The following is an 11,969-nucleotide window of genomic DNA, read 5'->3' as shown; positions in this document are numbered from 1 at the left end:
TTCCCTAGTAACACAGCATGAGTACCTGTAAATCACCTCTACCTCTAGCAAACCAACATGAAACTGATTCAGAAGCAAATTCAGGCCTACAAGCTGGTTGAGGAGTCAGCTTTTACCAAGGCAGATCTTGGCTATTAGCTGGGTTACAGATAAATCTGTGACAACACCAGCTCTTACTCAGAAGTCTGGGTTTAATCCTTACCTAAACAAAGGTCCAACTAAAATAAAAGAGGTGGAATTACCACAAAAACACGAGTCAAAAAAAAGCCATCACTTAGCCTTCTAAGAGCATTCCTTTGAGAAAAGGTTAAGAGCAAGCTAAGGAGCTGCTTGATGGCCTCTTCTAATGCCAGTGCTTTTGAGTGGCAAGCCTCCAGAGAAACAGCACAAAAGTCTGAAAACACTCATAGGAGACAAATTGGTCACATCCTTTCAGAGATTCCTGGGTTTGGAAAAGCCATTTCTAACTGTCAAAATTCTAAAAGACAAGAAGACACCAGTTTTACTTACATATTTACACAGACAAAAAAGAAACAAAAAAAACCCAAAAAACCCCACAAAACTTATCTAGTGCCTGTTTATACAGCTGCATCATAAAAGGAAAAAATTCCCCAGTGATCTTTGTTAATTACATACTACGTACAATAACTTACAAGCAGCACTAGAATAAGAAGGTATACCTGGCTATATAAAGAGGAATAACCTAACAATAAAATGTTACTGTAGGCTTGAGAATTCTTTGTACATCAGCCACAACTCAGCAGCATTAACAACATGCTTCCAATGCACTAAACCAGATGATATTCTCAAAGCTTTGTGTATGTTTGTCTTTTTTTCATCTCAAGAGTTTGTGATCACTTGTCAGAGAAGGGGAAAAAAACCACAGAATACAGCATAACAAAAAAGAAGGGTTTGTATACATGCTGTATCTGGTTTTACTCATGCAAGGCATCGTAGTCTCAAACAAAACTCCAGCCTCATTAAGTACTACATGTTTTCATCTGCAGCAAAGAAAGAATATACTAAATGGAACATAACCTCCATATTCTTAAATCAAGTTGCCAGACCTACTTTTCCTGAAGAATAGAAGTAGTTCGAAAACCAGCCACACCTAATACTACAGAAGGTAGTGTAGCTTTCTGTGGGCTGCTCTTTAATGCTAAAGTATCCGTGGTTTTGTGGGTTTCCTAACTGGGATAGAACTTAAAAGCAGTAAACACACAATTCCAGTGATGAAAAGCTAGAAAGACTTTGACACACACCACATCAAGCAGTGAGCATATTTTATCTCATGCTGGTTAAAAGAGAAAGGTGATTTAGTGATGACAGCGAAAAAATATTCAGTGTTGAGGGAATTCAGTAGGCTTTCAACCGCATTCCCAGACTGTCACATTTTTGTCTTTATCAACCAAATCTCCACTGATCATATTTAACTGAATTGTTTAAGATGTGGACAAAGACAAACCAGCTAAGACATATATAACACTATGATAATGATGTTAAAATATGTGTAGGTCAGATAAAAGTCTTAAGCACAATTTGTAAACAGCTGACAGCTGAAGAGCAGTAAGAATTTAGCCTTTCATAGTATAACTGAACTAGCAACTAGTTGCCAGTTGGCACAGCTGTAAGAATGTTTTAATAAAAAGTTGGACGAAAGGAAGGATTTTATTTTTTTTTTATCAGAATATAGAACTTCCCTTCTTGTTTCCACTCACTTAAGATTCTCTTCCACAGGATACTGGCTAATTTCTTAAAGGAATAGGGAAGAAAGGGATTCCAAACCAGCAGAAACAAAGATAGCCCAAAGCAAGAATCTCCTGTGCAAGAGTGACTGGATCAACTCAGGTCTCCACCTGTATATGTACCAGTTAAAATCTGTGGCTCTGATTAGCCTTTTACCACAGAAGAAGTTGATTTTCCGCTGTCCTCCTTTGTGTACGACTGCATTACAATTTCGTAAGTTACATTAAGCATCTGATAAATTCTGCATGTCAGGCATAAAAAGACACATACTTCTGAACTGGCCTTGTGCTGGCTTACTCTCTTCGTCTTCATTGAATGCAATGATCTGAAGGGCATAGTTTTGATCTGGAATTAGACCTTGAACAATTGCTTTGGTTGCAGTGTTTTGAAGAATTAACTGATTGGTTTTTCCACCTGTAAGAGAAAAGACCAAAAAAAGGACAAATGCATAGCTTTGTTTGCTTTTCTTATAGCATGGTAAATGTAGTGACTTAAAACTACCTCAAGCTCTACAATGACCCAAGTGTTCCCACTTTTGGGACTATCCATGCAGCCAGGCCAGAGGGCATTCCAGAAAAGCAAGAAGTCACACAGCGTAACCAAAACACAGACCAGTTTTCTTACATAGACACACTCCAAGATCAGTCAGCCTTTGTATCTGGGCCTCATGGAACAGCCACAGGGCCCAGCAAAACTTAATTCATTAAAAAAGAAACATTTGGCAGAAAGCTGTCAAGTTTGGTAACATCACCCCCCCCCGGGCATTCACACTGCTCTGTGACTGGCAGACAGTTCTGACCCCATCATACCCACATCATCTCTGAACACCCTCTTTGCCCACCTCCTTAGGGCAAGGAAATTCTCATGTATGAATACAAACATTAAACATTTCTGTGTATACATATATATAAAGACTGTATATAAACATGCAAATAGGTATTTTATCTGTACGTCAAAAGTGTGTCTCTATCTAAATTTAAATATGTACAGAAGTAGTACCTCCACACAGGTAGCCTGATAGAGCCACTTTGGTTTTTTTGTTGTTTTTGCCTGTCTTTACATTTCAAGTTTTCATTCAAAAAGAATTTAAGTTCATTTGGGTTTTTTTTTAAGTATGGTCTAAAATCTTTTTGGTCTTTTCTAGGGAGTTCACTATGGAAGAAGGCCCAGGGAGATCCACCTCAAAGCTCTGACCGAAGTACAGTTCTTATGCTCTCCCTTGAATGCTTTCTAGACTTCCCTGCACCCCACTGGAAGATAGGTAAAGACGGATGATCAGCAACAATTCCCAAGGACTACATGTGAAGCATAACTACCATCCACCCACTTCTTCTACCTTAAGCATTTTTTTCCCATATTCTGTGCCTATGACCACCTCCTGGGGAGATCAGTTTCTCTTCTGTTGACCAGACAATACTCAGCCACAGCTTGCTCACAGTTCCCTAGTTCCAGAGGATGACACTAGCCTCAGAAAAACTGTTCAGCCTTACAATGACAGTTCTTTCACCTTAAAAGAGAACATACAGACTTCTGTTTTACCTGAACTTGGAGTCACAAGAAGCTTATATCCAGTGAATCGCCCCTTGGGGGCTTTCCAAGAGATCTGTACACTGTCAGGACTGACTACATTATATCTTAGTCTTGTTGGTGGGGACACTGCAAGTGGGGAAAGAAAACAGTATTTTAAATTCAAAATAAAAAGCAACCACCAATTTTAAACAAACATAAAAATAAACACATATAGGAAGACAACACAAAATTTTAATGATAAAGGATGCAAGTTATTCAAAATGTCACATACATCAGTTTATTAGTTTGTAAAATGACATCCCCAGGTGCACTACTACCCTCAGACATACCTTTTATTTATCTTTTTTTAAAAACAAACTAACAACCTAACAGCAGAGGACAGAAAGACAAAAAGTGTTAGATGTTAAGACTCTAGTTTAGCAGGCAAAGCTGGTAATAAAAATGCTCTTTGTTAATATACGGGAATTAAAATTGCTCTCCTTTCTTACACTGACAATATGCATTACCTAGCCTCCTTTACCTCACATTTCCGTGGGTACTTCCCCACACTTAAGGTCACTCAGGGCCAAATTTTCAAAGCCTTGTGAAGACGCAGCAACCAAGAGGAAAGATAGGCATGCACAAGGCAGAGGGAACATTCGCTGTTCAATTTGCAAACCTGGCCTAGGCAGCAAACACACTTGCCCAGCTGCAGGCACTGCTTCAACCTCAACAAGACTAGCAGGCATGCACAGGCTAGTCAAGATTTAGACAGGAGCAATCTGAAGATGAGAAGCAAATTTAGCTCCTATTTTTATTGTGCCGTCACCTAGGTTTCAAATAGAATCAGCAGGTGAAATTAATAAAAGCATGAAATGATTGAGAAGGAGGTGATATTCCAGTGAAGCAGCACACAGAAGAACAAATGGAAAATCCACCCTATGTTGCTGCTGCAATATCAGCAACATTGTGCCTGTGTACATTAATTAGTCTTTCACAGGTTTGTATCCCTCTGCTCAGGCAAGCTCCACCGATGTTGGACAACATCCTACACAGCATTTCTGCTCTGCTCCAGGGAGCCACATCCCTCCTGCACAGCAAACAACTGAAGCAGAGCTGCTAAGTGTGCAGCCTGTGGTATCCAAGGCTGTCAATAAGGGGAAGTCTTTATACATTTGAATAGGGTTTGGTTCACAGAGAACTAACTGATCTAGAGGGAAAGGCAGCCAGGGAAGCTATCCAGAGGCTGAGCAATAGAAAGGGCTAGAAAACCTTTGCAAACTCCTCCATCAACCTTACTCCTCCTCTTCCAACTACCCTCACAGCCCCCCTGAACTTTTTCCTTCATTTTCCAAACCCTTGGTTCCTCTGCCACTACCACCCTTAAGGTTTCTGCTGATAAACCCAAGAAATAAGGGAAAGTCTCTGAAAGTGAGAAGTGGCAATTTATTTACCCCAGGGACCAAGATAGCTCTTAATTGACTATGATCATGCCCACAGTTTGTAGGTCCACCAGATATGGTAAGCCAACAGTTCTCCTGATGTTTCTGAGATTTAACGATTACAGCATATGGAGCATCTGAGTCAACAGGCAGAATGTGCTATCCAACAGTCTCTGGCCTCTCCAGTTGACCTGCTACAGTCAATGCAGCTCTGGCACTAGCAGCAGCCAAAGACCTGTCCTGAGCTGATTACTTTTTCCTACGTGTTTCTTTTTCCAAGAGTTTGGGGGGAAAAAATAGAAAGGAAGGAAGAGGGAGGCTGTAGGTTTTTTCTTTTTACTTTGGGGTGGTGTTTTTTTTTAATGCTACCTAACATTAAAAACATTTTGGGTCTTAGAAGTAAAGATCTGGAGGTTTGATACAAGAGATGTATTCCCTTGCATCCAGCCTCTCAATCCATAAGAGAGTTTTGCCAGAGCAAAGGCAGGTTCTGCAGTTCTCTGCCTTGAGGAACTTAACACCAGAACACAGAAAAGAGAGTACATAAGCGCCAAGAACAGTTTAGTAACATCTCTGCACTCTCAAAGACTTCAGAGAACAAGCTCAAGGTCAAGATGCAAGAAGACAGAAAGAACAGGTAGCACACCATTTCCACACACTCAAAATTGTTCTAATTTGCAGCACTGGGCTTCCACCCGAACACTGTGTTTCCCCAGTTGCTGGACACGATCTTGTCAGACCTTGTCTTCAGACTGCCTGTCACCTCCCTGAAGTTTAGAGAAACAGAGGCTGCAAGCAAGAGTGTGTATAGGAATCACTACAAATACAGAAATCGGTTCTTTGAAAATTTGGCCCTCGTATTGTAAAATGTTTTGCTGGGCAGGCTTCTGCAAGAACATTCAGCATGCTATAATTGCAATAAAATGACAAAGACTATGGCAAAAAGTTCTGAAAGCCAAGCAGACTGTGGTTATGGATTACAGCTTTTAATTCATTCTCAAGATTCATTCTGTCTTTGAGCTATACATAAATCACAGTGAATTGGAGTTAAATGAACCAAGAGTGACAAATCATACCTAGAAGTTTGCAAAGTATGCAAATTCTTTTTATTATTTATTTCATCTAAGGAAGAGCAAAAACTTTTGAACAATGACAGTATGCAAGTGTAAAAATGCTGCACTTTTTACCAGGATTAAGTGGTAAATTTGTATGGGGATTAAGAGGCAGAGCAGAGAGCAACAAAGTAACACTAAGGATTGACAAAAAAAATCATGTCTTAGACTTTTAGAGTTCATTTTCTCTGCCATCGTCTTCCTTTCCCTGTCATTCCATTCCATCCTATTTTCAACAGTTTATGAAAGCACCTTCTAACAAAGAAGCATAGTTCTGGCCTAACTGCTATTAGCCATCACCAAACCAGGTAAATTTTGGGAACCCCTAAAAAACAATCACAGATTTTACAAGCAAAGAAGGACACAATCACCAAAAGTTTTTCTGTTTACTACAGAGTTACAATGTGAAAGACTAGAAAGTTGTGCCAGAATAGTCTTTACATAACTAGTCAATTTTCACTGGGTACTTTTTGTGTCAAAAGGTGGCAGGGCGAGGGAACGGACATAATTAACCATAAGGAAGAAAAGAATTATTCACCAGACAGATACTCAACTGTGTCTTAGTTGTGCAAAGACTAACGTTCTGGCATAGAAAAGTACATATATCTAAGGAAGTTAAAAATCTAACACTTGAACAGACAACAAATTATTGATGGGAGTTACTACACATTCACCAACCTGAAGAGGATATCTTTATTTCTTTGGACCTTTTTTGTCTGTGGAACAAAATCTCACTTCTTGCAGAAAGGGAAAAAAATTAATCCAAGCTGAGTCAGTTAACTGATAAAAATCAGTAGCTAGAGCTTGTTAAGTGGTTTTACAGGAATGCAAAAGTGAATGGCCGTCAGCAACATTAGAGCAGTCACCCAAAAGAAAACTACAGGCAAGTTCAAGGCTTTGGTTTATGCCACCAGATAAATTAGCACTTCAAATACATGACTCTCGTGGACAATTAGGGAAAAGAGTGTTTTGAACTATTCAGTATCTTAATGGAAAGGAGAAATACCAAAAATGGCATATGTGCAGCTCTCCAAGACATCCAATAGTCTAAGATTTGATACTAACTAAATCTTGTGGCTTCCAATTTACTTTTGTCATAAGAACTGAACAAGTTAACATGCAGTGCAATTACTTAGCAATTACATTAGTAACACATGGAAATTATTGCTGCAAAATAAAAGTTTCCACCTCTAAATACAGAAGAAACATTCTTAAAGCAAGTTACTTTATGAATAAATAAAAACTTCTTAAGTCTTTTTCTTGCCCAGCATGTATATTTGTGTGCTATATAAGAACATACATAGACAAAAGCTGGATTTTTTTGTTGCTGTTGTTTAAGTGCCGTGATGCTGAATGAGGAAGAAACAGCAGTGATGAAAGTACAATTGTTGTTGAGTAAAACCAGAATGGTCCTATGTAGTTTATAACACATTCAGGCAATAAATGAGATAAAACCATGTAGCTCAATGCAGATAACTCCTCAGTTGAAGGAATAAGTTGTAGCTTCAGGCATGTTGACTTCAGTCTCCGAAGCACGTTCTCCTTTCCAAGTCACATTACACACCTTTACCTGAACATCTTTGCCAAAGGAAGGAAACACAAGCTGGAAATAATATCAGCTCTTCCTACACCTTGGCAGAGTGTACAGTTTCTTAAAGCAGACAAACATACTGTTAGTCCTGCATTAAATTGTAAACAGTTAGCCAGCTGCATGAAGAGTTTACTGCAAGGGGTGGCAACCTTGAGAAAATAAAGGATTTGAGAAACATCTTATTACTTTGAGTGTAGCAACAGATATTTTTATTCTGTCAATGTGGAATAGAGACTTCATATCACCTCATTCAATAATGTAACAGGCATTTTGGGCCAAGGCAATAGTCCACTTAGCTTAGTATCACACTGCTGACAGCATCCAGCAGCTGATGCTTACTGAAAGAGTAAAGAACAAGGGAAGTATTGTTCTTTATTCATCAAGTACACCAACTCGAGCTTCTGCTGGTGTGATGATTGTGGAAAAAACTCTCTCTGACCTTCATTTCATTGCATTACTAGTTTGAGAGTTTTCTCCTTCACGTATGACTGATTAAATCACTGTTTCAGGGTGGGGGAGTACGGAAGAAAAAAAAAATAGAGTGGGGGGAAGAGTATGGTTTTCCAAGCTCAAGGAATCTTGCAAAACTTTCTGGAGATGGATCTCAATCCCCAATCCTGTTTTGCAAATCTTAACCATATGTATTAGGACTGAAATACACAGAGACTAACCATATGCTTTGCTTTATTGGCTCATTAAGTCACAAACATTCTGGACTTCATTTCTGACTAGAATTGGTGTGTTGAACATTGGGAACATATATTTCTTCATTCACCTCACATCGCCCACATTAAATATTACTGCTTACGTGTGTCCCTAAATTCTAGGATAGGATTGCAAAATGCTTGCAAATTCCCAAAATCAAAGAAGGCTTGCTTCCCCAGCACTTGAGTGCCACGCAGACTGGACAGCACTGCTACTTGCATTTACCAGAACTTGGAAAGCCTCAGGTTGCCACTACTCTCTGAAAGTACTCATGAATAATGCATTATGCAAGATGCTTTAGAAGAGATCCAGGATCAAATTCTGCTCCCAGTTATGCCTATGCAGTCTCATATCAAAGGGATTACATAACTTGAGAGAAACATCTTTCTTTTGAAATCATAAAAACTCATTGGCATTCTTCCTCCCTTCTTCCCCAAGCAATAGGATAACTTTTCTCGAAAGTCAAACCACTGTCAATACAATCTAACAAGTATTTAAGCCTAACAATCTCAGCAGTATCTTTTAATACCCACAAAGGAGATTTTTTAAAAAACTGCAGAAGTAGTCTGACATTTAACAGTCCTGTGCAATACTGCATGATGTGTTACAATACCTACTGTTCCAACAAAGAAAAAAATATATACTCCATACAAGCTTAGTAACATAGCTGGTCCTTCAAACCTACTCGATTATGTGGAGGACAGTCACAGCAATTTCTGATCAGTACATTCATGTGAATACAAGTAAAAAGAAAATGTTCAGTATAATTTTGATTTTGCAAAAAGATTTACTCTATTTGAGATACTAGGTTCCAATAGCACACGCGAACCCGCAGTTCTACTCTCCCTTTGAGATCACCAACAAAACACCTCCTTAATTTCAGTAGTACTGGATCCACATCCTACTAAGAGAGAAGTAACACTTGCATTTGGAATAAGAAGGTCTATTTCTGCACATCAGAGTGAAAAGCTCCATCTTCCTAATTATAACTTACCTTGGCCCTGGGCATCACTGATGAAGAAAGTTGTGACAGCTAAAAAAGCCAAGAAGAAACAGCTCTGTATCTCATATCGACAAAGCATCTTCTTCCCCTCAATGCACACAGTATCAGCAGGTCTGAAAACACATAGAACAAAAAGACTTATTTAACCTGCAAAGATAAGGCATCCACTTTAATGACAAGTGTGGGCAAAATCTGGATTCCATTTAAAAAAAATAGGAATTTGTCACAGACATCGGTGGATCCAAGACTTCATCCTGACAGCAGTTTTATAACTAAAGCACATTTTACCTGTAAGGGACAAAGAACTCCATTTGGGACACTCAACAGTTCTGGAAATTCAGCCCATGTAAAGAGAAAACTGATATTCTTTGCTAAGCATACATGACTATTGGAAGCAGAGTTTGCTCTGCATAACAAGGTAAAATGGGTATCTCTGTACAATCCAGTGTTGCAAGCCCCTTATCCACACACCTGTGGTAGAGAACTCTGAAGCTCTCAATAACAAAATAGGACTAAAACTATTATCTACTTCATAGAAGGCATCCAGAACGGGATATTAATTATGTATTTCAGGATTCTGTAATTTTAAAAAAGAGACAAGAACTGTCCTGCAAGCCTACTATACAATAGCAAATGTGTGCAATCAATAACCCCAGTGAAACAACCACTGATCCATTCAACAGAGCAATTTTGCACATCAGTTGTCAAAAAAGGCAGAACTTTGCTCTGAAGAAACACAAGACGTTTTCTCACTGTCCTCTACAGCTTACTCTAATTTTACCTTTTCCCATCTTAATCAACTTATTGTGTGCTCTCTGTCATACTACCTGGCACTGAGTCACTAAAGCTCAGAAGGCATGCAGGGTATCAGCTGAGTAAGTACTAGTTCTATTTGCAGGTAATACCCTGGTCAAAAATATTCACTGTAACTTAATCAGTCAGGAACACCAACCCTTCAGAGGGCAGCACACTCGAGGCAGTCCCAGGTGAACTAGTTGGGTTACAGGAAGCAATTCTGCTGCCAAAGAAAAACTTCCAGAATGGGTAATTTATCAGCCCACAGAAGCTAGGATAAGAACAGTACGAATTTCATTATCGGAACTTTCCAATACAGTTATTCAACATATATAGAAGCACCTTTCAAGATACATCAACATGTTCATAACATCACAATTATAAACATTTATCACTCAACCTTACTGAACCTTCCCTCCAGGAAGAAGAGTTTTTGCTGCCCTTTCCTGTTAGCATTTTACAGGAGAATTAAATTAAGAGAATCAAGAGCAGATTTCTTGCTGTCAACAAAGAGTTGGCATTTGAAAGTTTACTTTGGTAAATTTTGGTTTATGTATTTCTGCATTGCAGGTCCCTCCCATTTACCTCCTGTATCACTTTCTCTAATATTCCCAACATACCATCATTGAATTTGCCTTCCATGTTTTGATTGTCTTCTGAGGAAGGCACAAAGCAAGTGGTTCAACCACTACCTAATATAAAAGGCAGACTGAAGTTTACCTTAGCCACTATTAAACAGATAATAGGATAAGACCTACATCTCCTTCTCTCTTCAAGTATTTACAATTTGTCATAGTTATCCCAGGACTTGGTAGGTCTACTGTTGTTAATCCCAATCATGAATACTTGATATGCCACTTAGAAACACACAAGGGGCTTGATCACTGTCAATTCCATCCTCACAGGAGGTTAGCCAAGTTTTAGCTAAATTATCAACAAATTTCACACCACTTAAACATATATTTTGAATCCATCTCTTATAGTATAAATCTCTCAAGACAGAGGCAAATAGCTAGATCCAGTAACAAAGATGTGCACCAGAAACTCTGGTATTGCTATGCCCAGTTCTTAGGGCACATCATCCAGATGGAATTCAGAAACCCAAGCAAAGTGCCCAGGCTTCCTACTACATGAACACAGAGTCAGACACTCAAGGACTGGATCCAGACAAATCAGCACAGGCAGTAGACAGTCGCCTAGTGACAGGCAACAGGAAGAACTAAGAGAGTTAAGTCTCAAACAGTCCAAAATACATCCCTTGTGTATCCCACACTCAGGAATACAACTTGGAGCAAGCAAACGTAGACTCTTCAAAGAGCAACACACAGCTCATTCTTCAATCCAGTCACCACTGACAATGTGCGGATTTCTTTGCATGTAATAACCCAGACATTACAATATTCACTCAGTCCTGGCTCAATTCCCCATCTGCTAGATTTGATATAAACCCTCCTCCCAAATAAGAGCTATAAATACTAACTGACAGGCAATCCTGCATAGAAACTGCTGCTTTTAGAGAAAAGCCATTGTGCAGAGAAGTAAGATTTATTGAGATACATCCAACCGGTGCTGGGTAAACCAGGCACAAGTTCCCGTCTGCAGTGACCCACGCTTCAAGGTTCACTTCGCTGGGAAAGGCAACCACCAGTCTGCAGCCACCTTGTGGCTGACATCATCTGGGAATAAAAAAACATCATGTTCTGCCTGCTTTTTATATATTTCAGCTTTTATTGATTATTTGGTAAAACAATTCTCTGACAGAGTAACCCTGACAGCAGAGACCAAACCCTCCAAAGCCAAGAGCCCCTGAGGTGAGCCACACTCCCGGAGCCCAGGTTGCCTGCCTGCCACAGGGCACCTTCTCCCGAGGGAGCAGCCTGCCTTTGAGACATCATGGGAGAAACCCAACACTTTTGTGCTCCGTCCCGCGAGGGCCGCAGCAGCGCGCCCAGCCCAGGCACAGCCCTGGTGCCCTTCCCCAGGGCCAGCAGGTTAGCGCTGCCCTCCGCAACGCGCGCCCGGGGTTTATTTCTCCTATCTCGGTGGCTCGTTACGAAGCAGGGTGA

General features: G+C 39.8%; 1 protein-coding gene across 1 annotated transcript in view; it reads right to left on the bottom strand.

Moving 5' to 3' along the window:
- Positions 1-9,187, bottom strand: part of LOC104471428 (collagen alpha-1(XIV) chain-like) — a gene marked incomplete at its 3' end in the record, with an annotated part of 62,516 nt that extends 53,329 nt beyond the window's left edge. Inside the window, exons 1-3 of the mRNA XM_010086767.1 lie at positions 9,100-9,187; positions 3,286-3,402; positions 2,017-2,160 (exon numbers count right to left, since the gene is read on the bottom strand). Of these exons, the coding sequence (XP_010085069.1) occupies positions 2,017-2,160; positions 3,286-3,402; positions 9,100-9,187 (349 nt within the window). The remainder of the gene's footprint in view (positions 1-2,016; positions 2,161-3,285; positions 3,403-9,099) is intronic.
- Between the last annotated feature and the right edge of the window lie 2,782 nt (positions 9,188-11,969).

Source organism: Pterocles gutturalis, unplaced genomic scaffold (genome assembly GCF_000699245.1).
Source record: "Pterocles gutturalis isolate BGI_N339 unplaced genomic scaffold, ASM69924v1 scaffold20951, whole genome shotgun sequence".
Classification (NCBI taxonomy): Eukaryota; Metazoa; Chordata; class Aves; order Pterocliformes; family Pteroclidae; genus Pterocles; species Pterocles gutturalis.
Note: the sequence above shows the minus strand (reverse complement) of the source record. Positions and strands in the feature narration are given on the sequence as shown.